Source organism: Lepidochelys olivacea (assembly GCF_965140295.1).
Source record: "Lepidochelys olivacea isolate rLepOli2 genome assembly, chromosome: 1".
Taxonomy (NCBI): domain Eukaryota; kingdom Metazoa; phylum Chordata; order Testudines; family Cheloniidae; genus Lepidochelys; species Lepidochelys olivacea.
The window spans coordinates 212,178,329-212,206,074 of record NC_140411.1 but is presented as its reverse complement, the minus strand read 5'-3'; the positions used below and the strand labels follow the sequence as shown (position 1 = coordinate 212,206,074).

Here is a 27,746-nt window from a genome sequence, read left to right as displayed (position 1 = left end):
TTCAAATTGAGAAGTATCATCTTTGTCTATCATAGTCCTGATGTTTCACGCTGCAATCTTTTGTGCTTTTTTAGTTATCTTTGGTTTTTGACCGCGCTGAGGATGATCCACCAACTTGCGCTGACTGAATCTGATTTGGGCAGGCAATGTTTGAGGCACCTTTTCTAGCCCCATTCCGTACAAAGGGAGAGCAGTGCAATCCTAAAAAGGGCTGCTCTGTCACCTGGCATGTTGCTGAGCTTCCCTGCTGCCCTTGGGTTAGGGATGGGCCACCAGTGTCCCGGGCCACCAGAGTAGCAGCCGTGTTAGTCTGTATTCCCACTGAATGCATCCGATGAAGTGAGCTATAGCTCACAAAAGCTTATGCTCAAATAAATGTTAGTCTCTAAGGTGCCACAAGTCCTCCTATTCTTTTAGCTGTAGTGGATAGCCATGACTTCTATAGTACCCCATCATGCCTTCCACAATGTGTTGCTGCACTGCTTTTCAAGCTGTTGGACCAATATACAGTCTCTTCCTCCTTGGCTACCAGAACGGTCTTTGTATGCTTGAGAGGACAATCCCTAAATCACCATCAGTTTCCACACTTCCTGGTACCCTCACCTGGTTTAGCCCACCTGCCGAGGTAGCTTACCAGGGTGTGGCCATTGTCGCATACTTACTGCTATATGGAGTCACGGGTGAGAGCTGGGTGTACAGTGAGGACCAGAGAGGAAAAGAACCACTCAAGGAGTGTGGCATTATTTTGGGGGTAATTAATGTGGAGTTTCCAAAGAGACACTGTGGAGGTTTGGAACTGACAGCTCAGGTATCTTGACTCCTGAGGGAAAAGAAATGTGTAAGCTGCCAGGGTTGCTAATGTGGATTCTAGATTATTCTTGGCTCATGAGGTGGCAAAAGTTTGCATGAGAGCAAGGAGTAAACCAAGACAGACCCTGCTCGCTCCTGGATGCTGACCTTGCTGCTGAACCCAGCGACGCCCTGCTCGCCAGGGAACCCGCTCCTGCCATGGACCTGCCAGAGGCCACCTACCTAGAGGGGGCAGAGGACACCCTGCTGTTCCAGGTACACCCTGAGGGGAGGGGAGGAAGTGGTCCAGGGGCAGCCGACCTTGGTCTGCCTGCAGCTTTTGCGTGAGGCACAACCAGCGTGTTGTGATCAGGATCCCTGCTGACCCAGCGGCGGACCACTCTGCCACTGTTAAGGCACTAGGTTGGGGTCCAATGGAGTAGGGTGGGCCAGGACCTCACCTGCCACCCCATCCCTGGGGTGGCAGCCTCCCCTCGCCAGGCCCAGTGGCCTGCATGTGTTGATTGTCTCCTGGAGTTAGGATGCCCAACCCCTGGGGTTTCCTCAGACTCTGCTACAAGAGCTCAGAGCTAATTGACTTCTGGGTGTTCTCTGCCTCTGAACCAAGAGGCCAGAGCTAGTTGACTACTGGGTGTGCCCTTCTCTACATTGAGCGACCAGGACTAATTGACTGCTGGCTTGCTCTGTCTTTGCACTGAGAGACCAGGGCTGATTGACTCCTGGGCTTGCTCTGGCCTTACAACTAGAGCCCAGAACTAAATGACTGCGGGTCTTGTTCTGTCTCTGTCTCCAGAGGCCAGAGGAAATTGACCACTGTGTGTGCTCCTCCCTTGGCTGAAGGGCCCGGGGATACTAGTAGCCTATATGGGCTCTGAGCCCTGCTGTTATACCAATAAAATAAAAATCAGCAGGATCTTATTAAAGGGGAAAAGGCAAAATACCACATTTATTGTGAACACAGAAAAAATCATAGTAAGCAGTCAGTTATAGCTATAACATTCCATTCAATCTCATATTTATTCACACACACACACACACACATACACACACGTTCTGCAAGGTTGTTATCATAGTTACCAACCTTGGAGTTGCTCATGCCAAGCCACTGGCCAAGTGGCCTGGACATGAGGAGGGAGCAGGGCCTTATCTGATGCTCCTGGAAGTTGGTTTGCAGAATCAGACCCCAAAGTTCTCACTTTCTAGAGTCCATTTTTATAGGAATTTCTTCCTATGCCAGTCTATGGGAATTGCTTCATCATGCTGTTGCTGAATCAATCAGCAGATGGCACATTCTTGACGGCTCCGTGCTGCCAGATGTTATCTTGTTCTTTGGTTCTCCCATTCTTGAAGCTGTTGGGTGGATTCCGGTCTGTCCTCCAGGGGGTCCTCTGGTTATTTCCACCTGACACCTTCTTCAGCCGATGGACACTGGATTCTTAGGCTGGCAGCTCCCTGATCATTCAGTTATTATCCACATACATCCTCTATCTCTGTTTTAATCACAATTGTTAACAAAGCGAGATGAATACAACAAAAGGCCGGGGAGTCTCTGGGTGCTGTTTCTATTGTTAGAGTATTGCTTTGAGTCTCTCTGTGTGTGAGTAGTTGTTGTTACAAAGAATTGCTTTGAGAACAGACTCTGTCTTAGAATGTGCTAACACAATTAGCAGCTTGCAAGTTTCACACACACAGGGAGAGAAACAGTACCAAAAACCAAGAGACCTCTTAATTAGTAATACCTTGGAATTTAAACTATGGGGAATCAAACTCATTTGTGATTTTAATACAGAACTTCTTTAATATGATTCAACACTGCCATAAGGGCCCAGAGACCATAGACTAAGCTGTGCACGGCTTCTGCATGCAGGGCTCGAGGGGTATAAGCACCTGGCTGTTTGGCCCGTTAGCCCGGTTGGGACGCTACGCCTAACTCTAATTCCCCTGACACTAGGCAGCGGTCTGACGACTTAGTGAGGCGGTGTGGCCTCCCTCCGACCCAGAGCGGCAGGGACAACAGTGCCACCACTACAGTAGTTTATTTACATTGTTTTTATCCCTCCACCAATACATATCAGCGTCTCCATGCCTTCACACACTGTATCTCAACTTTCAAAGCTCTTCTTTAAAATAGGCGGGAGGGTAAGGTGTCACTATTGAGAGGACACCCTTTGTCACGCTCGCCTAACCTTCTGTTTCTCAAACACTCCTTGTTGGCTCATCTCCTGTTAGTCACAAAGTGTTAAATTGTCTCATCCCACACAAAGAGGAGGAATTTTGATCTAGAAAATTAAATAAGATGCTTCAGGCTGTGCTAAGTAGTTGCTGCTCTTAACAATTTCAAAATAATAAAATACAAACAAATTAGAATTGTTCAGATATTATGTCATAATCTGATAAGACTCAACGTGATAGGACACTTCATACTATGTACTGCTACTAGTGACACTCAAACTGATCCTCAGCTCCTACCACCATGAGGTAAGCAGGAGAGGATTGTTATCCTTACTTGACAGAGGGAGAAACTAAGGCTGAGAAAGGTGAAGTGACTTGTCTTAAGTCACACAGCCAGTCAGTCACAAACCAACATCAAGACATGCCTATTTATTGTTGGGAGTAGCTCCCTATTGCTACTTTTACTTAATCATTGGGTACCCACTTTAGTAATACTACAGCACACATTAAGACAATGCTGTGGGCCATAATCCATGTGCCTAGAGTTTGTGTCCATTTGCTTTTGCTTCAGTCTGTCACCCTCTCTATCCCTAGAGCAGGTTGAGTGGATTTTTTTATGCTAGAGGTGGTTGGCAATGTTTCAGTGAAATGATTTTTTTTGTCAGAAAATGCCAGTTTATTGAGACCAAAACTTTTTGTGTGAACATAGCCGTTTTGACAGAACTTTCATAAGGAAGGCAGTTCTTTGAGTGCTTGCTCACGTCGATTCCATGCAGGTGTGCGCGCGCTGCGTGCACAGTTGTCAGAAGTTTTTTTCCCCTACCGGTACCCATCTCCTCGGGTGTGGAGCCCCTGGGAGTCATGCCTTCATGGCAGTGTATATAGATCCCTGCCAACCCACTACCTCTTCCTTCTTACCGCCAGTGACAGTCATTGGAGCAGCTCTCTTCTCTTGTTTTGGCAAGCAATTCCCTAGTGGATTTTCCCTTGTATCTGTAAATAAACTTCAATAAAGTTTTCATTAGTCCATAGTTAGTTAAGATAAGTTTTAGTTGGGGGTTTCCCCCCATCACCACGTTCTCCCCCTCCCAGGGACCAGGGCGTGCCTTGGTCTCAGGGATTCAAACCGTGCGGGTCCTGTCTGAAGCCTATGCCAAAGGGAGACCCACATGACTCCTGTCTGAAGTGTTTGGGGGAAGCCCATCAGACTGAGAAGTGCAAAATCTGCAAAGACTTTCATCCAAGGACTACAAAGGAGAGGGACTTTAGGCTAAAATTGCTCCTCATGGAGGTAGTCTTTCGTCCCCAGCCAGCACTTCGGTGTGGAGCACACCAGCCTCCATAAGAGAGGCTGTGGCACCGATAAAGCACTCAGACTCCAGAGACCATTGGGAGCACCACTCCCCAGCCCCAAGACCTCCTCTGGTGTGAGTGCCCGGCACCACTCCCATTCACCAGTGCTGCACAAGAAGAAGACTGACAGAGGTCACTCTCCCACTAGAGCAGCAGAGCAAGGAGGCACTGAGAGACCCTGCTCTAGCTCCTACTCAGCTGGCACCATCAACTCCAGTCTCTCAGGGAGGTCCATCGAGTCCAGTTCTTGTGGAGTCCCCAGTGTGGGAGTGTCCAGTGGAGGAGTTGGACCTTCCCTCCACTCTGGATCCTTTTGAGGTGGCCAGGGACCTTAGAGCAATGGCAGAACAACTGGCGCCACAAAGAGGCACCATGCCTTCTAAGGGCAAGCCGGCGATGATGCAGCTCCACTCCCCCACGCCATCTCGCTCCTCTGTCGCCGAGGTCTGACTCAGAGGTGTACGTGTCTAGGCGGAGCTGGCACTGCTCTTGGCACCATTCCCGACACAGCTCCAAACAGGAGGGGCAGCCATTGCCTATGGTGCCATGGCCACTCCAGTGGCAGGCACTGGCTCAATGGCCCTTCTGGACCCCACGGGCCTACCACCAAGCCCAAGGGCTAGGGTCCAGATAGTTGTAAGATGTGTCCAAGGCATGGGCCCCTCCATCATGATCTGTAGCCAGGAACCTCCTCGAGGCCACGAGATAGACACCGAGGCCACAGCAGGAACTGTCACCGGGGCCGGCACAGGGCCAGAAGCCGGCATCACTCCCAGCACTGCACAAGACGCATTGGCGCAGGGGAATCTCCATGAGCCGGAGGGACAGGAGGACCCAGTACCCCGCGGGCATCCTTCTTATCCTCCCCTAATGAGGCAGGGGCAGGCACATCTACCACACTGCCAACCTTGAACAACAGAGCCCATCAGGAGTTACTCAGAAGTGTGGCTCAGAATTTGGGCATGCAGGCGGAGGAGACTGAACCCATGGTCGACGTTCTGGTGCCTGAAGGTCCCTCGAGGGTAGATTTGCTCCTCATTAAGACCCTCCAGAACACTACTAAAGCATTGTGGCAAACACCCGCCTCTCTTTCCTCCATGACCAAATAGGTGGAGAGGAAGTATTTTGTGCCTTCAAAAGGGTATGAGTGCCTTTTCATTCACCCTCAGCCGGCCACATTGGTTGTGGCAGCTGCCAATGAAAAGGAAAGGCAAGGGCAACTGGGACCCACTCCCAAGTCCAAGGAGGCGAAAAAACTGGATCTCTTCAGTAGGAAGGTGTATTCAACCAGGATGGGGGTCCAGCTTTGCATCGCCAACCAACAGGCGGGCCTCGGCCGCTACAACTTTAACTCCTGGAACACATCCAAATTCAAGGAGCTGCTTCTGGCTCACTCTCATTCAGAGTTTGCTGTCATTCTTGAGCAAGGCAAGGTCATTGCAAGGACCTCCTGACAGGCCTCCCTGGATTCTGCAGCTCCATCCCCTTTCAGGCTTGGCTAGCCTCCGTATGCAGGCTGAACTGAGACCACCTAGACAAGTTGGTCATACTCACTCCTCCAGTTATCGAGTCCCTCCTGTGGTGGCTTGACTTGCAAGTGGTGTGAGTGGGAGAGCCCTTCTCTGGGCCCCAACATTTGCTGTCTCTAGTAACGGATGCATCGGCAATGGGTTGGGGGATGCACCTAGGAAGACTCAGGACCTAAGGTCTGTGGTCCCAAGCAGAGCTTTCGCTGCACATCAACATCAGGGAACTACGTGCGGTTTGCCTTGCTTGCCAGACATTTCAAAAACATCTGAGTCCTACCAAATTCATGGCCATGAAAAACTCATCACGGACTGTGAAATGTGGTTTCCCCCCATGAAATCTGTATAGTATAGGATAAAGGCATACGAAAGACCAGATTTCATGGGGAAACCAGTGTTTCTGAAATTGGGGGTCCTGGCTGAAAAGGGAGTTGAAGCGGGGGGTGGGGGGGTCACAGGATTATTTTAGGGAGGTTGCGGTATTGCCACCCTTACTTCTGCGCTGCCTTCACAGCTGGCTGGCCGGAGAGCAGTGGCTGTTGGCCGGGCACCCAGCTCTGAAGGCAGCACCCCGCCAGCAGCAGCGCAGAAGGGTGGCAATACCACACCATGCCACCCTTAGTTCTGTGCTGCCGCTGAAGGCGGCTCTGCTATCAGAGCTGGGCGCCCAGCCAGCAGCCGCCGCTCTCCAGCTCTGAAGGCAGCGCTGCCACCAGCAGCAGTGCAGAAGTAAGGGCCGCAGTACCGCGACCCACCCTCCCTGACTGTGAAATTGACCAAAATGGACCATGAATTTGGTAGGGCCCTATATATCAGTATTGACAGACAATACAACAGCGAAGTTCTTTATAGACAGACAGGATGGTGCTCGCTCTTCTCCCCGTGCCAGGAAGCCCTCAAGCCGTGGGACTTTTGCATTGCCCACTCGATACATCTGGCGGCATTGTACCTTCCGGGCTCTCAGAACAAACTGGACAATCATCTCAGCAGGTCCTTTCACAACCACGAGTGGTCCCTCTTCCCGGATGTCTTGATCAACATCTTCCAAAGGTGGGGATTTCCCCAGATAAACCTGTTCGCAACACGGCACAACAGGAAGTGTCAGCAGTTCTGTTCCTTCCTGAATCACAGCCTGGGCTCGTTCGCAGACTCCTTTCCCCTCCCTTGCCTATAGCACTGCCCCTGGTCCCAGACTTGATAACGCAGGACCACGGCTGTCTCCTGCATCCCAGTCTAGAGTTTCTCCACCTCACAGCATGGAAACTCCATGGCTAAACCCTTTGGAGCTCACATGCTCAGAATCTGTTACGGAGGTTCTCCGTGGCAGCCAGAAACCATCCACTCAAGCCACTTATTTGGCTAAGTGAAAGAGATTCTTGATTTGGTCACTGCAAAAGGACACTCCATGCCATTACAGTCATAGATTCCCTTTATCCTGGACTATTTACTGCACCTGAAACAGCAAGGCCTGGCGGTGTCGTCAATAAAGGTGCAATAAACCTTTATTCCATCCAGGTTCTGCGGGCTAGTCAGGATTCGCTAACCCCATGGTTGGCGACTTCCTCAAGGGACTAGATAGACTGTACACTCAAGTTAGACAGCCAATCCCCCTCTCCCCCCCCCCCCCATTGGGATCTCAACCTGATGCTCGCAAGGCTGATGGACCCTCCTTTTGAGCCCCTAGCAACATACTCTCTCCTCTGCCTTTCCTGGAAAGCGGTGTTCCTCATGGCTATAACATCAGCCAGGAGTGTATCTGAGCTTAAGGCCTTGACATCTGAGCCCTCTTGTACTGTTTTTTTTATAAGGACACAGTACGGCCACACCTGGCCACACCTGGTTGCGGCCACACCTGGCTTTCCTCCCAAAGGTCGTTCGCAATTCCACGTGAATCAGGACATATTTCTTCCAGTGTTCTTCCCTAAGCCGCGTTCTGGTAACCGGGAATGGATGCTCCACTCCCTGGATGTCAGACAAGCGTTAGCTTTTACATTGAGCAGACAAAGCTGTTTTGAAAATCAACACAGCTCTTCATTGCAATTGCTGTGTGAATGAGGGGGTTTCCGGTGTCATCCCAAAGGACCTCTTCATGGATCACGGCCTGTATCAGGAGGTGCTACGACCTAGCAAAGATACCTGCCTCAGCACTAACAGTGCACTCCAGAAGAGTGGAGGCTTCCTTAAGAGTGTTCCTGGCACAGATCCCCATTCAAGACATTTGCAGGGCTGTGACGTGGTCATTGATACACACCTTTACATCGCACTATGCCATTACTCTGCAGGCTAGAGACAAAGCCACATCTGGCAGGGCGGTGCTGCAGTCTGCAACTCAGTGAACTCTGACCCCTCCTCCTTGGGACTGCTTGGGAGTCACCTACTTGGAATCAATATGAGCAAGCACTTGAAGAAAACACTGTTACCTACCTCTTGTAACTGTTGTTCTTCGAGATGTGTTGCTCAAATCCATTCCAATACCCACCCTTCTACCCCTCTGTCAGAGCACTGTGGCAAGAAGGAACTGAAGAGGCGGTGGGTCAGCAGGGACCTATATACACCACCATGAAGGCACGACTCCAGGGGGCTCCGCAGCCGACTCAATGGGTACCGCTAGGGGAAAGACCATTCGATGACTATGCACGTGGCGCACGGACACCTACTTGGAATGGACATGGGCAACACATCTCAAAGAATAAGAGTTACGAGAGGTAGGTATTCTTTTTTTTTTTTTCCTCAGGGCCCGGATGAAAGAGAACAAGCCACCCCAAAATAGCCAATCGCCCAGGCTAGAGACAATCTGTCTCTGGCCCCATGAATATTTAATCATTTATACCAGGTAGAACAGCTCCAACAGCAGACTGTGAGCAAAAGAGTCTGTAACCTGGTGGTTAGGGCTGGGCTCTAAATCAGGCCCAGTAGGGACTTGAAGCTGGGTCTCACATTCCATGGAAGTGCTCTAACCTCTGGGCAATTGGCTATTCTGGGCAGTTTGCTTTCTCTTGTGTTTTGGGTTTTTAAATTTTTTTTTAATTCCAAAGGTCTCACTTTTGTTCTGAAGGGACATAGAATCATAGAATATCAGGGTTGGAAGGGACCCCTGAAGGTCATCTAGTCCAACCCCCTGCTCGAAGCAGGACCAATTCCCAGTTAAATCATCCCAGCCAGGGCTTTGTCAGGGCATGAAAACAAATTTAGAAATCTTGACATTTTTCACAAAGCAGGTAACAGAGGCAGCCCTACCCCCATGCAGCGGGTATTCTGTGGTTGAACAGATAAGGGATGGGTGGATCAGAGCTGTGGCGGACCTGCACAGTTCTGATTCTGTGCTGCAGCAGCTCAGAGGGGCCACTGAAGCAATGTCACAGTTTAGGGCAGCTCTGCAGGCTCTGCATCACTGAGGCTACTTTGGCCCCCACAGCTCCTGATTATGGAAGATATAAACCAGTTGAGACGAATTTAGCCCTGCATGTTCAGAAATGAGCTGGGAGGCTGGAGAGTTAGAGTGAGGCATGTGTTATGTTGCAAAGACGAGTCTTTGTATTGGCCTAAGAATCATAGAATATCAGGTTTGGAAGGGTCCTCAGGAGGTCATCTAGTCCAACCCCCTGCTCAAAGCAGGACCAAGCCCCAGTTTTTGCCCCCGATCCCTACATGGCCCCCTCAAGGATTGAACTCACAACCCTGGGTTTAGCAGGCCAATGCTCAAACCACTGAGCTATCCCTCCCCTCAGGAGTTGCAGGTAGCCTGTGGAAATCTTGAGAATATTCCAGACCTCATACCAGGATTAGGATCCATGCAGGAACCCCCCAAGCAACCCAGAGTTGGGAAGCAGTATCTAGTCTCCTGCACAGTCCTACAGAGGGTGAGACATTTGTGCACGCTAGTACCCCCTTGGGTTCTATACACCTCACCCCTGTCCGCTGTCAGGCATACACAGAAGAGCCTAATTTTTCCTGGTCACACCCCAAAGCCTTTTTCATTAGTTTTTATTCTCAAACAGTTACAGACCAGAGTGGCCACGTTCTTGGGTGCAGAGAAGTGTGTGTGTATATGTGGAAGGGGGCCGAGACAATATCCCCCACATATGCTGTCTCTTCCCATCAGTGGTGACTCTACAGCAAATGTGGCTAAGGGCATTGTCATCTGTATTGTGGGAGAGGACTGCAGGGTTTACCAACAGCAGGGAATATAAACGAACCTCCCCCTCACCCCCCAACACTGCAGTCACCTGCCCCCCAACGGAGTGTCATGATTGAGGAGATGGAAGCTCTGCGTCAGCATGATAGAAATGCAGCTGAGCTGCAAGTGCTGTAGCACCAAACAGGAAATCAGTCCCTGCTCCAAACTGCTGCATGTCTTCAGCCCCAACTATATAATCTGTGGTGTGGGATATGAAACTCCTCCACCTCAGTGTGCTACCCCACCACAATCGTCACTCCAGTCCAATCTCGGCATCCCTGTCCTGCCCATGCAGTTCCAGGCTGTTGCTGGAGGGCAGCGTAGTCACCACAGCCTCGACAGTGAAGCCAATGGGAGCACTGGGGCCAGAGGGCTCGGGCTGGAAGGCAGTGTTGTCGTGAGCACCTGGGGTTGGCACAGCAGAGGCCGGTAGCTGACAGGAGCGGAGCCACCGGAAGGAGAGAATGAAGGTGATGGCAATGAAATCCAAAATCAGCTCAGCGAGCTCCACCACAGAAAGAACAGAAGAACCAAACCAGAGACTCCACTGATTCCCCAGCTGGGAGAGTAGCGTCACCACCTGCAAGAGAGAGATGGGGGTAGTGAGAATTATGTCTGCATGGGGACGCTTGTATTCCCACTTGCTGCCATGATCACCCACTGAAAGCATCCACAGCTGGGGCTTTATTCCCATCTCCAGTCCTGCCACAGGCGGAGAAATGCAGAAGTCAGGGATGTTCCTGGAAGGCAGAGGATCATAAGGGGGAGGGGCAGCTGGAAGATGAGGTATATACCGTGAAAGCAGGAGACTCCCCATTGGTTTTATACTTCCATTCCTCAAAAAATATGTTCACTTTGGCCACTCCATTCCTGTTATAAGAGAAAGAGATGAGTGACTCTAATCCTTCAATCCCTGTATTGGAGCGTACGCTCCTTAGCCTGCACGTATGCCAAACCTGCAGTTCCCCCATCTGCCAGCCCACTTAACACTCAAACCTGCAGTCTGCCCAAAATCCAGCGCAGCTGGCCATACCTACAGCTTTCCTCTGAGATTCCTGTGTGATATCCCAGATTTAGGATCCCTCAAACCTATGACACCCACAAACTCCCACCCAACCCCCAAGCTTTTATCACTCCCACACACTTCAGTGCAGGGGCGTGTGCAGGAATTTAAATTTGACCCCTTTGGGGGGGGCACAGAAGCTCACTCTCCCCAGCCCCAGGAGTAGCTCACTGCCCCCGTTCCCTATCTCTGGGGCTGCAACATGGAGAGAGAACTCCTTCCCCCACCCCTGGGGCTGTGGCTCTCTCCCTGCGAGGGGAGTACTGTGTCCCTCGGTGATTATTAGGGGGCCCTGTGCCCCTGCTTGACCCCTACCCCTTGCGCACGCTCCTCCTTTGGTACAACAGCTCCAAACTTACTACTGCACCAGACTCACGTCATCTCCCGAACTTTTAGAATACCTCCACATTTTCAGTTTGATTCCCCAAATTCACAATCCCAGCCCAAGGCTTCATCTCATTACATCAGTCCCTTGTCCAGGGATCCTCCCAATTGTTCTGTCAATCTCTAGACCTGGCCCCCTAAACTATTCCCCAAATCACCACTGGATCAAGTCCATTGGTCTGGTTCCAGGCCCCTGACAACACTCCTACCCCATTATTAGGCAAGACTGTGGGCCTGGTCCCAGGCTCCTGAAACCTTTTGTCTTCCCCCTCACTAGGTCTGTCTCTAGGTCTAGCCGTAGGCCCCCAAATTTCCACCTATCTCCATGACCGGGTAAGTCAGGCTCTCCTGTCTCCCCATCACTGGGTCATTCTTCCTGTCTGGCCCTGCACTCCTAGACCCCTGCTTCTCTCCCTACCTGATTTGATCTCTGTGCTTGGTCCCAGGCCCCTGATCACCCCCATTCCTCCATTTCTACCCATCATTGGTTCATCTGGGCGCAGGCCTCAACCCCCTGACCCCACTATCACTGGGTCCCATCTCTGGAGCTCTCACCTCTTGGATGTGATATTGTACTTATTCTGTCGGGACAGCATATGAAACACCCAATCCTGAAAGAAAAGCACAAAAAGCATTATAGATATACACCACTCTGTGATCCCAGCCTCCCCTTGTTGAGGGTTAATAAATGGTGGGACAGGTCTGCAGCCTGGGTCTGGTGGGATTACCACAGGAACCAATATCCTTACCTCGGAAACAGAGGAAGGCCAGTGGGAGTGTCCAGCTGACAGCTGATATTCAGTCACCCTGGAGGAAGACAGATCTATTCTTAACAGGAAGGACTATTGGATCCACAAAGTCCAGTCTCAGCACAGCAACCTCAACAACAGGGAACTTTCTCCAGATCTAGCACTTCTGCCCTACTCCTTACAGGGCTGCCTCCTGAATGTAGCCAGACTGCAGTATCCAGGAGCTCTCCCCCCAGCCAGCATTTTTGCCCTACTAACTTTGCTTCCCGCTGGGAGAGACCAGATTGAAGTCTCTGTGTGGATGTTTAGTTGATCAAACACTATTTGCCCCACATAATTGAATACTTGGTTTGGCAAATCAAATTCTCAGCCATTCAGTCAGCTCTCGGGATGAGACACACATAGGACTGGAAGTGATCTACTAGGTCAAGTCCAGTCCCCTGAGATCTCAGGCAACAATGCCATATAATGGTGTTCATAAAACCCTAGTTTTTATCCCGCTGAGACTTACTCGCAAGGTTTCCGACATTTGCTGAAACAGCCCAGAATGTTGGATTTGAATTCGACCTGGAGTTTGTAATAACAGTGACCTGAGTAGGGGAGAGAGAAAAGCAAAGTGAGCTCACCCTATGTGTACAGGGAAGAGCATCTCTGGGGAATGTACATGGGTGTTGCAGGCCCAGAATAAGGTAGCTTCCTTGGAGGGGCTGAGAGCTCCAAAGAAGGAATCCTTTGGAGGACTTAAACAGGAGAGTTGGGGAGCTAATAACAGGGGATAATGGGAGTCTCAGTGTTCGGGGTTTGGAATGGGTAGGTTCAGGATGGCTTGGGGATTCATTATGTAATTCCTTCTGCGCCATCAGCACTTACCCCATGCTATCTGCTTAGTGTAGTCACAATACTCCGCTCCAGAGGGTAAGGGATAGAAGTAATATGCACAGCCGCAGCGTTCTACCATACTGATCTGGAAACAGGAACGAATGCAGACCTGGGAGGCATGAGAGAAGGGGAGAGCTCAGCAAGGGAATCCTCACATCCCAGCATAACCAGGCCCAGAAAAAAGATGAGATCCACTCATGGCAGGGAATGGCTGAGATTGTTTCCCAAGGAGGGTGGGGACAGGTCTGGGATAGGACCAGTGGTGGCGGATTACCTGCTCAGTGTAATGGGATGGGTACAGGTTCTGCACCTGCACATCACTGCCATCTTCAGTGCAGTCACTGTAGCTGCCCCCAAGACGCATTGTCGTCTCCTGACAACAAACAGCAGTTTGTCAATCTTAAGAGTCAGAGAATTTAAGGCCAGACAGGACCACCAGATCACCCAGTCTGACTGCCTGCATGTGACAGGCCACTAACGCCCCCCAGCGCCCACACACTAAGCCCAACACCTGAAATTGTACCAAGGTATTACAGCCCTCAGGAGAATGAGCTATTATGTGCCTCAGGCAGATAGCTGGGACTGAGGTGCACCAATGCCCGAAGCCCTACAATGGCAGGGAATTGATGAAGGGACACATACCTATGCTCCTGGTGCCTCCCCTTTCTGCCTGCTGCCCTGTAGTGCCATCCACCCCCAATCAATAACAGATACGATGGTAATAACCTCCCACTCCTCACTCCCATCTCATGCCACCAACTCCTCCTTGCTATCCCCCTTTTCCAGCCCTTCCCTGATTAGTAATAGCTTCCAAGGTAATGTCCTCCCCCTCAGTCCCTCCCTCTAGGGTTAACTTTTCTGCTCCCCACATCCTAGTTCCACGGCAACCCTTCTGCTCCCTACTGACCAACCTTGTGCTGACGCAAGTCTTCATGCAGGTGCACAGTGAAGCCCATGCCACCTCTTCCCTCATTCTACCTCCCCCTCATACCTTTCTCATGCTGATGGAGGTCTCCATACCCGGACGCACATTGAAGCCCCCATCGTCCATGAAGGCTGGTTCATTCTGCTCATGAACCATCACCCGGGCTCCTGTCACTGTGGATAGCAGTGGGATATAGTCGTTCTGCTCTGTGCGCACTAGCAGAGAGAGGCCTGTAGAGATTTCAGAGAGTGAGGAGGGATCAGGGCCAGTCACTGGGGTGGGAGGACAGCAGAGAGATCACAACTGGGCTAGTGGGGGAGGAGGCAGAGAGTAGGGGCATCACAGCTGAGCCAGAAAAGAAAAGGGGATCAGGGCTGGGCCTGAGTTGAGTAGAATGTAAGGGGGTCAGGCCTGGGGGGAGGCAAAGAGTTGAGAATCAGGGCTGGAGGTGGCAGAGAACTGGGATTGCAAAGCCAGGCCTGGAGAAAGCAGAATCTGGGGAGGCCTGAACTTTTGGCACTCCAAACTCACATGTGTCATGTTGGGGGATGCAATCCACCATCACACAGGGGAATAAGCAGAGCAGGATCTTGGTGCTCACAGTTCTCTCCCACCCCCAAAATCCTCATATTCTAGATATACACCTGAATGGGTTCTCCCCACCTGCTACAGGGACCCTCACCATTATTGATCCCAGGCAGGGATGATGTCCACAGGCTGCTATTGCCATCATTGAATGTGTAGCAGTTCCCATAAATAGGGTGATGGAAATGGGTGTAATTCCTGGGAGAGAAATGGAAATATTCAGATTAGGGCATCCAGGCATGTGGGGCAAAATCCCCAAGAGATGATGAGGGACAGGGTATTCTAAAAGGAACCAGTCTTTGTACCACCCTATGGAGAGGAACTGAGAGCAATACAGAAGAGTAGTGTCTGTAGTGTAAACAAGCCCTGAGAAATGGGTCAGAGCAAGGTTATTTAGCAAGGTGTTGAAAATGACTTCTGAAGCTGAAGAGCTGTTAGATTCCTCACGTTGCTAACTCTGGAGGACCAAAACAGGTGTTAGCAGCAGTGGGATATTTTTATAAAATCTCCTTAATATAGGCCTGGCTTTAAATTCTCCCGCCTCTTCTCCATCCTCTTGGATAAGATATTAATTTGATTGCCCCTTTGGGATCATTTGACTGTAAACTATAACACCGGGAACTGGCTTGTTTCTTACTATTCTTTCTACAGCAGCTGCCCCTCCTTCCTCTTCTTGTAAGGGTATGTGTCTGTGGGCTTTGGTACACACAAACATTGTACCACTTTTAATTACATCAGTATAGTTAAAGTGATACAACCCCCTACTGTGGACTCAGTTACACCAGTATAAAGATCCCTTTGTACAGTATAACTGCACCCGCACTAGTGTATGCACCTGAATCACAATTTCAGTTATCTGAAAGGGAAAAGAGCACAGGAACTATCTCATGGCACTTAGGGGTCAGTGAACCTGAGGAGCCAAAACCCCAAGGGCAGGACCCAGAGCCAATCACTTGAGATTATGGGATTCAGGAGCCTCAGGAATTGAACAAGGGAGAATGCCCCAGGCTTGGGCCCTGGCAGTGGGTGTAACTGTTCTCCAGCAGTAGTGTCTTGGCTTCTCCTTGTACGCAGCAAGGAATGCAGAGGTTGTTAAGATGGGATATTGGAGCCTCTCAGCACTCACGCCTTGTCACATGGAACCTCATTGAAACGGCAAGCATAGATGAAGTTCTCAAAATTGGACTCATCCAGGGCCTTTGTGTTAGGCATCCGTGCCAGAATGTTGATGTAGTGGAAACTGTACCACTCACGCACAGCATCTACACCTGATGAATACGTCTGATGAAAACAATCCTCATTGGTCTCGTTGCACTGCAAGAGAAACATCAGCCATCTCAAGGAACACAAGTCCATGAGGAGGGATGAGGGGGTATACTTGACCTCCCCCCGCCCTCCCGAACATGGACAGGAAATAAATTCAGATTATACTTGACAAGTGCAGCTAACAGACATAAGTGAACCCCTCCCCCGTAACCCCAGATCCTCAATGGGAGGGAAACTCCTGGGTAGGGGGAATGATCAAGAGACTGAGGAAGCAGCAAACCACAGTGAAGTTATTGCAATGAGCTGTGCAAAAAATGAGATTGTGTAGTATACACAGCAGCTTTCAATTCTGGAACAGGGAGTCCCTCTGTGTGGGTGTACTTACACCTTGGTATAAACTTAAAATTTAGATCAAACTAGCTACATCACTCAGATGTGCGAAAAATTCAAACCCTAAGTGCTGTAGTTAAATTCACCTAGCCCCGGTGTACACATGGCTAGGTTGAGGGAAGAATTCTTCTATTGATGTAGCTACTATCACTCGAGGAGGGAAACTACCTACTTTGACAGAAAAAACCCTTCCATCGATGTAGGAAGCATCTACACTACAGTCCTACAGCAGCACAGCTGCAGTTGTGCCATGGAGCGCCTGTAGTGTAGACATGCCCTAGCCTAGACTAGAGTTTTTGCTCCTGCTGGAACTCTAGTTAATTGATTGATGGTTGAGTATGCTCTAGAGCAGTGCTACTCAAAGTGGTGGTCCGCGGACCGGTGCCAGCCCATGAGCCATCGGCTGCCGGTCTGCGCGCACATAGGAAAAAAAAATTGCCGGCCCCCACATCAGATAGCTTGAGAAGCACTGCTCAGGAGAATGGATGGAGAAGGGGGACAGTCCTTCCCTAGATCCCTTAGGCAGAGGCTGGGACTTGAAAGGCTTTTTTCAGTTCTTAACAACTTTCATTAGTAGCAGCAACGACAACTTCACCAGATTTCCAGACAGTGGAGGGTGGAGCCGACACTGGTACGAGAGGATCTAATGAGAGATTAGGAGCTAGGCAAAGTCTGTAGAGTACAGGAGAGAGAGGGATCTATTCTCACCAGGATGAAGCCAATTTTCCAGTCACTTTTGTCCACTGGAGGACTGTTCCCCTTCAGGCTTGCTGGTTCATCACGCTTGTGTCTCCTCAGTGGGTGGCGCTGGACATGGTGGGACAGGCTCCTTGGGCTACGTTTCCGGGTGGACTGGGCTGCCCAGTTGCTTTGTACCAGAGACATGTTGTAGTTATACAGGTCCATTAGTGTCTGATGGGTGATACGATCCAGTTCATCCAGCTCCTTCTGGACAGCACTGTATCTGTGAGATGGAGAGAGTGGACTCCAGAGTTAGGACTTGTCTCTATTGGGGAATTTCCCACTATAGCTATACTTACACTATAATACTTATTTGCCTATAGCTAGACAGGTATAAGTCCCCATGTGGGAATAAAAGTGACTTTATTCAGATATAATTACTCTGCTTCCAAACTGTAGTGGAATAGTTATTCCAGTATAGCTATGTAGGGAAATTTACCCATGTAAACAAGCCCTTAGTATCTCAATATCACCTGTAGGGGCACTGGGTATTTCTCCTGATCCAGTAGGAGTACAATACACAATACATATATACCTGTAGGCCCTGGGAGTTTGTCTCATACCTGTAGGGGTTGAGAGTGCACAGTGTGACAGCAGGGAAGGTCAGCTTGTCTGAGTTGAGGTTAAGGTTCAGGTTGACAGGGAAGCTGAAGTACTGCCTGTAGAGGATCCCAAATTGCCAGTACATTAGGCCAAAGGTGAGGAAGAAGAGCACAGACCAGAAGGCTGTCTTCATTTTGTTCCTCTTTGAGCAGACTAAGCGGATGGCTCCATGGATGGTTGTGTTGTTACAGAAGAACTGGAAGAGTTCATGGTATGACTTGTGGAACTCAATGAGGCCCTGACACTCCTTCTCCAACTTCTCTGCCACTTCCTCCACCTTCTGCTGCTTCTCTGCTTCCTGTTCACATCTCCTCAGCCTCTCCCTCACTGGCACCTTCTTTGCCTTCACAGCTACAACCTATGACACAAAAAGCTTGGAATCAGGCAATATATAGATATCAGTTAAGTCTACCATGACCCACCTAACTCAGGAAGCCTTTGCCTGCTGGGACCCTTCAGCCCCTCCACATCCCATCGTCCTCCACATTCAAGCTATTCCACACACACACCCCATCCTCTCCCACACCCTGTCCCCTCCACACACACCCCCATTCTCCCCCATGCCCTGTCCCCTCCACACACACACACCCATTCTCCCCCATGCCCTCACCCCTCCCCCATGCCCTGGCCCGTCCACACACACCTGCTATCTTCCCTCACAATCCGGTCCCTCTACACACACACTATCCTCCCCCATATCCCAGCCCTTCCATACACATACACACACCTCTATCCTCCCCCATGCCCAAGAGTCTCCACACACACACCCTATCCTCCCCCACACGTCAGCCCTTCCCCACACACTCCCCCATCTCTCCCCCGCCCCAGTCTCTCCGTACACGCACCCAGACCCCCTCCCTCCTTTACCCCAGCATCCACTCTGTAGAAACCCCACTGCACCCTTCTTCAGAGGGTGGTGTTTAAAAGCAAGGTTAGAAGCAACTGAGTAGAAAGACACTAACTTGATGCATGTTAGCCTATGATGCTGTTTCCACTGAGCTATGTGGACTCCACTCTCCTTGGAAATGAGGGTCTCCCTTTGGTGTTGTCCCCCTGTGGGAGTTTCTCTCTCCTAAGCGAGATCTGTGCTTTGCTGTGCCCTGGTCTCAGACTCCCGGCTCTGCCTCCTGGCAGCTGCTTTGCCTTGGTGGTTAGGATTAGACTGGTTTCTTTCCAGCTCAATCTGGCAACCTGTCCTGCTCCTGCCCTCCCAGCCGCTCCCTGCCTCCGCAGCTCTGGGGGAAAAGAAAAGCCTCATTAACATCTCAATATCTCGGTTCCTAGAGAAAAGGGAGATGGGCCGGGGTAGGGGGAGAGCAAGGGGTGGAAAAGGGCAGGCTTTGGCGAGGGGACAGGGAGAGGAATGGGGGACAAACAGACACTAGTAAAGCCCCAGGAGTGGCCCATGTTGACTGAGGACCACTGTAGAAAAAATAATTTTGTGGTCTGGGGCTTTCACTGGGGGCTTGGGGCGGCAGCAGCTCTGATTAGCAAAGAGAGGATTCAGGTACACAAGTGTGCAGCCTCAGGGGCCTCTCTCTGCTGAAACAACAGGGTGGGGCTTTGAAATAGCTGAGCCGTTTTAAGTCAAGGACACAAGCACCCCACCCATCCTTCTGACTCCCTGGGCTGCAGTCTCAGAGCAAACCGGTACTGACACCCAAGAGCCAGCTGGCAACCTCGCTTGCACCTCCCCCACTCCCCGCAGAAGGGTGGAGGAAGAGGTAAGCAGTGCTGGCTGCTCCCAGGTAGGGCTGCAGACTGCTCCGAGAGCATTACATTATGTCCCTCCCCCCACCCCTTCTCCTGAGCTGGGAACACAATGTCCCAGCAAGAGGAGAAAGGTAGAAAAAAATGTTGGCAGCAGTGTCTCAAGGACATGGGGACAAGTCAAGGTAATGCAACAGTAACAGCAGCTACCTGAGTTGGGCACACTCTCCTGTACCCCACCAGGCTGGGCCAAGGCCTTGGCTCAGGGCAGGTACTGTAGGGATCTCCCCAGTTACCAATTTCCAGGCCATTCCAGGGGTCTGGGCTCCTAGCCTGTCCCTTTAGAGCTCTCAACCATCGTCAATGCTCTTCAACCCCAGGAGGACGTAACCTGTGGGAGCTAGCAGCATTGAAGGAGGGGCTCTTAAGCCCCAGGAACCCAACAATGCCTGTCATTTAACACAGGACTGTGAGGCAGTAGTATTCTAATAAACACCCTAGCTGAGACTAGAGCATTGTGCTAGGCACTGTAAAAACACTTAAGAAGTACTTGAAGAGATTACACGCTAAAGTAGAAAAGGCAGAATTATTATCCCCATTTTGCAGATGGGGAATTGAGGCACAGAGAGATTAAATCTGTGCCCAAGGTCACACAGGGAGTTTGTAGCAGCCCTAGGACCTAATCTAAATCCTAATGCAATGTTTTAACCACAAAAACATCTTTCCTCTCAAAAATCATTGCCTTCTAGTCCCAGCGCTGGGAAGGGATTGGCATTTACTGGGCTATCAGCAAGGAGATTTGGAGTTCAGACTCCCAGGCTATGTCTACACTGCGTGCCTTATAGTGACACAACTGTGCTGCTACAACCATGTCTCTGTAAAGTACGCAGTGTAGCCGCTAGAACGAGGAGTACTTGTGGCACCTTAGAGACTAACAAATGTATTTGAGCATAAGCTTTCGTGGGCTAAAGCCCACTTCATCAGATGCATGCAGTGGAAAATACAGTAGGAAGAGATATATATATACAGAGAACATGAAAAAATGGGGGTTGCCATACCAACTCTTAACGAGACCAATCAATTAAGGTGGGCTATCATCAATTGATTGGTCTTGTTAAGAGTTGGTATGGCAACCCCCATTTTTTCATGTTCTCTGTATATATATATATATGTATCTTCCTACTGTATTTTCCACCACATGCATCTGATGAAGTGGGCTTTAGCCCACAAAGGCTTATGCTCAGATTCATTTCTTAGTCTCTAAGGTGCCACAGGTACTCCTTGTTCTTTCCGCTGATACAGACTAACATGGCTACCACTCTGAAACTCGTCACAGTATAGCCACTGTTTGTCATCAGGAGAGAGCTCTCCCACCAACAAAATAAAACCACCCTCAACGAGGGGCGGTAGCATCTCCTGCTGACAAAGCACTGTCTATACTGGCGCTTTTCATTGGTAAAACTTTTGTTAGGCAGGGGTGTGTTTTTTCACATGAAAAAGTTTTACCTATGAAAGTGCAGTGTAGACATAGCCCTAGATACTATTTGCAGCTCTGAAAGTTTTTTCCAAGGTGTGAATTTAAACTTATGTAGTTATGTTGGTATAACTCTTGGTGTTGACACTGTTATTCTGCTGCCTGTTTTTCAATTTAGTTTTTGTTATTTGGGAAGGATTAAAGCTATATTGGAAAACGTCGCTCATACACCATGAGTGTGTCCACTCCAGGGAAAGGCAATGGGAGCACTACATCTGTATAACTATATTGGTATAATCAGTAAACCTTTCACATATAGACAAGCCTTAACTCACTGTGGCTTTGATCAAGTCCCTCACTCTCCTTGTATCTCAGTTTCCCATCTATCTAATCCTCTCTTCCCAGGAAGCTGTGAGGGTTAACGAGTTACTGTGTGTGTCTCACTAGGAGTGCTGTCACTAGGAGGACTGGGAATAATAATGGTCATCGCAAAGCTCACCAGGTTTTGGGATACAAAAAATTATTCGTGCAGGAAACTTCAAGTACTATGGAATTCCTTCCTTTAGTGTAAATAACTCTCTATAATCCCGGTTTAATGATTCTGTATTTCTGATGTATTCCACTTTTATTCCAACAACAAAAGTGAAGGGATATCAAATTTGTGTTGAAAGGAGGTTGTTTTGGAATGATAATGAGTAGTGTCCCTTGACGCTACTCACCCACTTGCTGAAGTGAAGAAACAGATTGACAGAGCCAGAAGAGTACCCAGAAGTCACCTACTACAGGACAGGCCCAACAAAGGAAGTAACAGAGTGCCACTAGCCATCACCTTCAGCCCCCAACCAAAACCTCTCCAGCACATCATTAAGGATCTACAACCTATCCTGAAGGACGATCCCTCACTCTCACAGATCTTGGGAGACAGGCCAGTCCTTGCTTACAGACAGCCCCCCAACCTGAAGCAAATACTCACCAGCAACTACATACCACACAACAAAAACACTAACCCAGGAACCTATCTTTGCAACAAAGCCCGTTGCCAACTCTGTCCACATATCTGTTCAAGGGACACCATCATAGGACCTAACCACATCAGCCACGTCATCAGGGGCTCGTTCACCTGCACATCTACCAATGTGATATATGTCATCATATGCCAGCAACGCCCCTTTGCCATGTACATTGGCCAAACCGGACAGTCTCTATGTAAAAGAATAAATGGACACAAATCAGACGTCAAGAATTATAACATTCAAAAACCAGTCGGAGAACACTTCAGCCTCCCTGGACACTCAATTACAGACCTAAATGTTGCAATTATTCAACAAAAACACTTCAAAAACAGACACCAATGAGAAACTGCAGAACTGGAATTAATTTGCAAACTGGACACCATTAAATTAGGCTTGGATAAAGACTGGGAGTGGATGAATCATAGAATCATAGAATATCAGGGTTGGAAGGGACCCCAGAAGGTCATCTAGTCCAACCCCCTGCTCGAAGCAGGACCAATCCCCAATTAAATCATCCCAGCCAGGGCTTTGTCAAGCCTGACCTTAAAAACCTCTAAGGAAGGAGATTCTACCACCTCCCTAGGTAACACATTCCAGTGTTTCACCACCCTCATAGTGAAAAAGTTTTTCCTAATATCCAATCTAAACCTCCCCCACTGCAACTTGAGACCATTACTCCTTGTTCTGTCATCGGCTACCATTGAGAACAGTCTAGAGCCATCCTCTTTGGAACCCCCTTTCAGGTAGTTGAAAGCAGCTATCAAATCCCCCCTCTTTCTTCTCTTCTGCAGACTAAACAATCCCAGCTCCCTCAGCCTCTCCTCATAAGTCATGTGTTCTAGACCCCTAATCATTTTTGTTGCCCTTCGCTGGACTCTCTCCAATTTATCCACATCCTTCTTGTAGTGTGGGGCCCAAAACTGGACACAGTACTCCAGATGAGGCCTCACCAATGTCGAATAGAGGGGAACAATCACTTCCCTCGATCTGCTCGCTATGCCCCTACTTATACATCCCAAAATGCCATTGGCCTTCTTGGCAACAAGGGCACACTGCTGACTCATATCCAGCTTCTCATCCACTGTCACCCCTAGGTCCTTTTCCGCAGAACTGCTGCCTAGCCATTCAGCCCCTACTCTGTAGCGGTGCATTGGATTCTTCCGTCCTTAGTGCAGGACCCTGCACTTATCCTTATTGAACCTCATCAGATTTCTTTTGGCCCAATCCTCCAATTTGTCTAGGTCCCTCTGTATCCTATCCCTCCCCTCCAGCGTATCTACCACTCCTCCCAGTTTAGTATCATCCGCAAATTTGCTGAGAGTGCAATCTACACCATCCTCCAGATCATTTATGAAGATATTGAAGAAAACCAGCCCCAGGACCGACCCCTGGGGCACTCCAGTTGACACCGGCTGCCAACTAGACATGGAGCCATTGATCACCACCCGTTGAGCCCGACAATCTAGCCAGCTTTCTACCCACCTTATAGTGCATTCATCCAGCCCATACTTCCTTAACTTGCTGACAAGAATACTGTAGGAGACCGTGTCAAAAGCTTTGCTAAAGTCAAGAAACAATACATCCACTGCTTTCCCTTCATACACAGAACCAGTAATCTCATCATAAAAGGCGATTAGATTAGTCAGGCATGACCTACCCTTGGTGAATCCATGCTGGCTGTTCCTGATCACTTTCCTCTCATGCAAGTGCTTCAGGATTGATTCTTTGAGGACCTGCTCCATGATTTTTCCAGGGACTGAGGTGAGGCTGACTGGCCTGTAGTTCCCAGGATCCTCCTTCTTCCCTTTTTTAAAGAGTGGCACTACATTAGCCTTTTTCCAGTCATCCGGGACTTCCCCCATTCGCCACGAGTTTTCAAAGATAATGGCCAATGGCTCTGCAATCACAGCCGACAATTCCTTCAGCACTCTCGGATGCAACTCGTCCGGCCCCATGGACTTGTGCATGTCCAGCTTTTCTAAATAGTCCCTAACCACCTCTATCTCCACAGAGGGCTGGCCATCTCTTCCCCATTTTGTGATGCCCAGCGCAGCAGTCTGGGAGCTGACCTTGTTAGTGAAGAGGATGAGTCATTACACAAACAAAAAACTATTTCCCCATGCTAATTTTCTCCCTACTGTTACTCACACCTTCTTGGCAACTGTTTGAAATGGGCCATGCTGATTGTCACTACAAAAGTTTTTTTTTCTCCTGCTGATAATAGCCTACCTTAATTGATTACTCTCGTTAGAGCTGGTATGGCCAGCCCCATTTTTTCATGTTCTCTGTATATACATATATCTTCCTACTGTATTTTCCACTGCATGCTTCTGATGAAGTGGGTTTTAGCCCACAAAAGCTTATGCTCAATAAATTTGTTAGTCTTTAAGGTGCCACAAGTACTCCTCATTCTTTTTCCTTGAAATGAAGGACACTTAAGAGGTATGACGGTAAGGGCTGGGCCTTTGTGTACTTAGTGCTGCTGAAAGGTGTTGGCTTGACAATGCTGGTAAATGAAATCCTCTGTTAATCTATAGGGAAGCAGCAGGGTATGACTTCCTTTAGAGGGAAAAAGGGATAGTTCAGCCTCCATTATCTGTGCAGTTCTTGGCCTTGATGATGAGTCTGCCAAAATCATCTCATGTGGGGCAACCTAACATCTTTTAGATTAAATGCTTCAAACCTTCATTTACAGAGTTGAGGTTATCCAGTGATGCCTTTGAAAACCAGGAAATAACTAAGGCAGTGTAAACTTAAACTTCTGAAAACCAGGAAATACATAGATAGTGTCTTCTATGATAGCAAGGTACTGGACCCACAATGACCCAGAAAGTCCCTTCCAGTTTTGTATTCCTGTGTTACACACTGGTGCAACCTTAACTCCGTCCTTCTGGAGCTGGCAATAGCCAATGGGAATTCTCTGCGTGCACTCCAGCTACATTCTCTGAGTTAGCTCTCGCTGTATATAATGGAGGGATTCATTGGATTAGCTTGGCAGTGCTATGATAGTGTTATGAGGATATCTGTGGGGGGCTCCTGCTCCCGTGGAGGGGGGTTCTGAGTCCTCCCCAGGGGTATGTGATCAAAGGAAAGAGGTGCAAGTGTACCTTGATTCAGACTGCTTCATTTCAGCACTGTGTTGTATAGGTTGTCGCAGTAGCCATTCACGGGGTTCTTCTTGCCATGGGGATTGTCAGCAGTGAGGTGGGATATGAGAGTGGAGTGTCAGAGAGCTTATTGATGTGACTGAAAATAGAGTATTAGATGGAATTGTGTCCATAGGGTGAAGGGGTTGTAAAATTTAGCAAGTAGGGGGTTATTTCTATGGAGTGGGCTCAGAGTTTGAGAGTACAGCAGGTTTAGGTAGCTCCTGCACAGTAAATAAAATTTTTACCGTAGCAGAGAAAAATCATATATTCTGTCATACAGTGGTCATGTGCCCTGAGTGTTCTGCACTTCTGCAAGGTCAGAGTGCTAGTATGTGTTTTGTGGGCATTTTGGGGCAGTGCTCAGAAAGGGCAGAGTTAAGGTTGTGTTGGCATTTACCTTAACACTGTGTTTCTTAGTTTTCAGCAGTTTGTTTACATTACCATAATTCTTTATTTCCTGGTTTTCAGAGGCTTAGGTTTAGCCACTATCCATGTTCTGGAAGGGCATGAGGCACCACTTATCTCTGTGTTGTTGAAGTTTTGGGGAATTTATTTTCCTTGGTTTAAAAAGAAATATTTCTCAGCACCCCTGTGTACCAGAGCCCAGTTCTACCTCTGGATCATTGGCAATGATTATGCTCGCTACAGAATTCACTGGCTGCACATAGGTCCCTTCACTGTCTCTGCATCATTTCCTTGTCTCCTTTCTTTCTGCTGGTCCAGCACAGCCTGGTTCTCCCTCCTCAGTCATGGATGGAGAGGCAGAAATCAACTGGGCTCTGTTGGTTGAGGCGCTCAGGAGTGGATGCAGAAACAGTGTAGAGACTAGCATAAAGTTAGTAAGGATCTTTTTAAAAAGAGAAATTGGGGGATGAGGACATGAGAGGAAGGGTGATCCAGTGGTTAGGACTTAAGAGATCTAGGTTCAATTTCCTGCTCCATAACTGATCTCCTGTGTGACCTTGGCCAAGTCCCCTAGTCTCTCCAAGAGGGTTATATCCAGAAATGTATGTAGGCACTTAATTTCTATTGATTTCAATGGAAGTTAGGAGCCTAAATACCCTTGTGGATCTGACCCCATGTCCCAGTTCGGGGGACGGGGGTAATAAATACTTCCCTACCTCACAGGAGCATTGTGAGCATAAATACACTGACACTCAGATCCAGATCCACAAAGGGATTTAGGCACTGCATCATTCAGTATGATGGCACCTAAAAAATCACAGTAACAACAGAGCAATACACAAAGCTTGAATTAAGCAGGTTGGATAAATAACTAGAGTCATGGGATCAGGGGCACTGCACCATAGTCTTTCACCTCCCAGGTGGGTGCCATAACCACTGGACTATAGAGTCATTCTCATTGTCCCAATGACTTTTAAAGTACTTATATACTGTAGAACAGCTTCAACAGGAGAGCTTGAGACCTCTCCATCTCAGAGTGTCCTGTAGCTCAGTGGTTAGAACACGCTCTTGAGAAGTATGAGACACTTGCTCAAATCTTTCTCCATCCTTAGGCAGAGGAGGGAATTGAGCCTGGGTCTCCCACATAACAGGTGAGTGTGCTAACCACTGGGCTTTGTCACCTACCTGTTAGGCACATTCCATTCTAGAGAGCTGCATGTTTTCTTTAATAACATTTTTAATATTGTTTCCTCAAAGGGGCAGTGGGTGCCATGCACTAGCTGAACTAAATGTTGAGTGACTGAGATCAGTTGGGGGAGGTTTGAGTCAAGGTTTGAGCCCCAGGGATGTGCAAAAAAGTAACACTGTTGATTTTGTAAAATGCTAAGGTTTTTTTCAGGAAGCTGTATCTTAGGAATCCCGTGCTCAAATGACTCCAAATTTGGAACACTAACCTGACCCCTTGCCCCATAAAGCACAACAAATTTCAAAATATTCTAAGCATGCAGCTTGTACAGCACTTAGAGAAGTTGCTCTTTAAACAGAAAGGGCTTCTCAACCTGAACCAAAGTAGATTTGGCACTCTATTGTAATGGGAACACTTTTAATTCCAGTTTTGCTGGACTGGATTCAAACTGATGACCAGCTGGTGAACGTTTCAGTAGCTCATAACCAATGCACTGAGACATCCAGTTCCTTGCATCCAGAAATTAAGCTTCCTTTCTGGAAGGATGTTTATTTAATCAAGTTCTGCCTTGATTGAAGTTTACCCAGCCATTTTCCAGTCTCTGGACATGAAGGTCTTGTCTTCACTGCAAAGATAACTTGAGTTCTCACTCCAGTGTTGTCCCTAACCCGAGTCTCATCTACACGTGCAACCATCTCACTTAAGGGTGATGGTGCTTTTCACTTGAAATGGCAGGGCTGGGTAGGCTAAAGCTCAGGTGTTGCTAAAACTCAAGCAGTTAACATGACCACTCTGCAATGTGGATGTCGGCTAACACCACTGGAGTGCTCTTAGTCTTCCAGTGCCTTCCCACATTTCCCCCTGGGCCACATTTTCTTGCTGTCTACATACTAGCCAAAGTTACCTATTAATTCACATAACACAGTTTAGTATTTGACTCCACATTCCTACGTGGGTTACAGACTGCAATAGCACTCTGTTGCAGGGTGACTGGCCCCTTTAAGAGGGAGGGAGGTGTCCAGTGCACCTGTGATTCATCAGTTGCTGCCAGATTGGGCTTGAGTTGAAAGAGAGCATCTGGGCCCTAGAGGGGAGGAGACTGAGTGAAGTGGAAAAGGGCTCAGGGCTAAAAGACCAGTAGAGGAGCTAGCTTGCTGATCTTCCTGAGCTGAAGAGCAAATGCTGG

The 27,746-nt window shown here is 48.9% G+C and overlaps 2 protein-coding genes across 13 annotated transcripts in view; one reads left to right on the top strand and one right to left on the bottom strand.

The window, feature by feature from the left end:
• VAMP1 (vesicle associated membrane protein 1) overlaps positions 1 to 27,746 on the top strand; it is a 126,960-nt gene that overhangs the window by 18,781 nt on the left and 80,433 nt on the right. Inside the window, exon 5 of one of the 12 annotated variants that reach the window (XM_084617673.1) lies at positions 21,255 to 21,388. The exons of 9 other annotated variants lie outside the window; for them this stretch is intronic. In XM_084617673.1, coding sequence (XP_084473799.1) covers positions 21,255 to 21,373 — 119 coding nt within the window. In that variant the 3' untranslated portion in view covers positions 21,374 to 21,388. Of the gene's footprint in view, positions 1 to 74; positions 1,066 to 21,254; positions 21,389 to 27,746 lie in introns of those variants that run through there. 2 more of the 12 variants (XM_084617665.1, XM_084617663.1) reach the window with 2 other exon arrangements.
• On the bottom strand, positions 9,829 to 18,854 carry SCNN1A (sodium channel epithelial 1 subunit alpha). Its single transcript, XM_084650249.1, has 13 exons — positions 18,586 to 18,854; positions 17,584 to 17,981; positions 16,988 to 17,243; positions 15,750 to 15,937; positions 14,721 to 14,821; positions 14,105 to 14,268; positions 13,388 to 13,486; positions 13,105 to 13,222; positions 12,746 to 12,824; positions 12,235 to 12,292; positions 12,041 to 12,096; positions 10,833 to 10,908; positions 9,829 to 10,618 (listed from the first exon to the last, which is right to left on the bottom strand). Exons 1-13 carry the CDS (start codon positions 18,592 to 18,594, stop codon positions 10,292 to 10,294), a joined length of 1,929 nt encoding a protein of 642 aa, XP_084506375.1. The 5' UTR covers positions 18,595 to 18,854; the 3' UTR covers positions 9,829 to 10,291.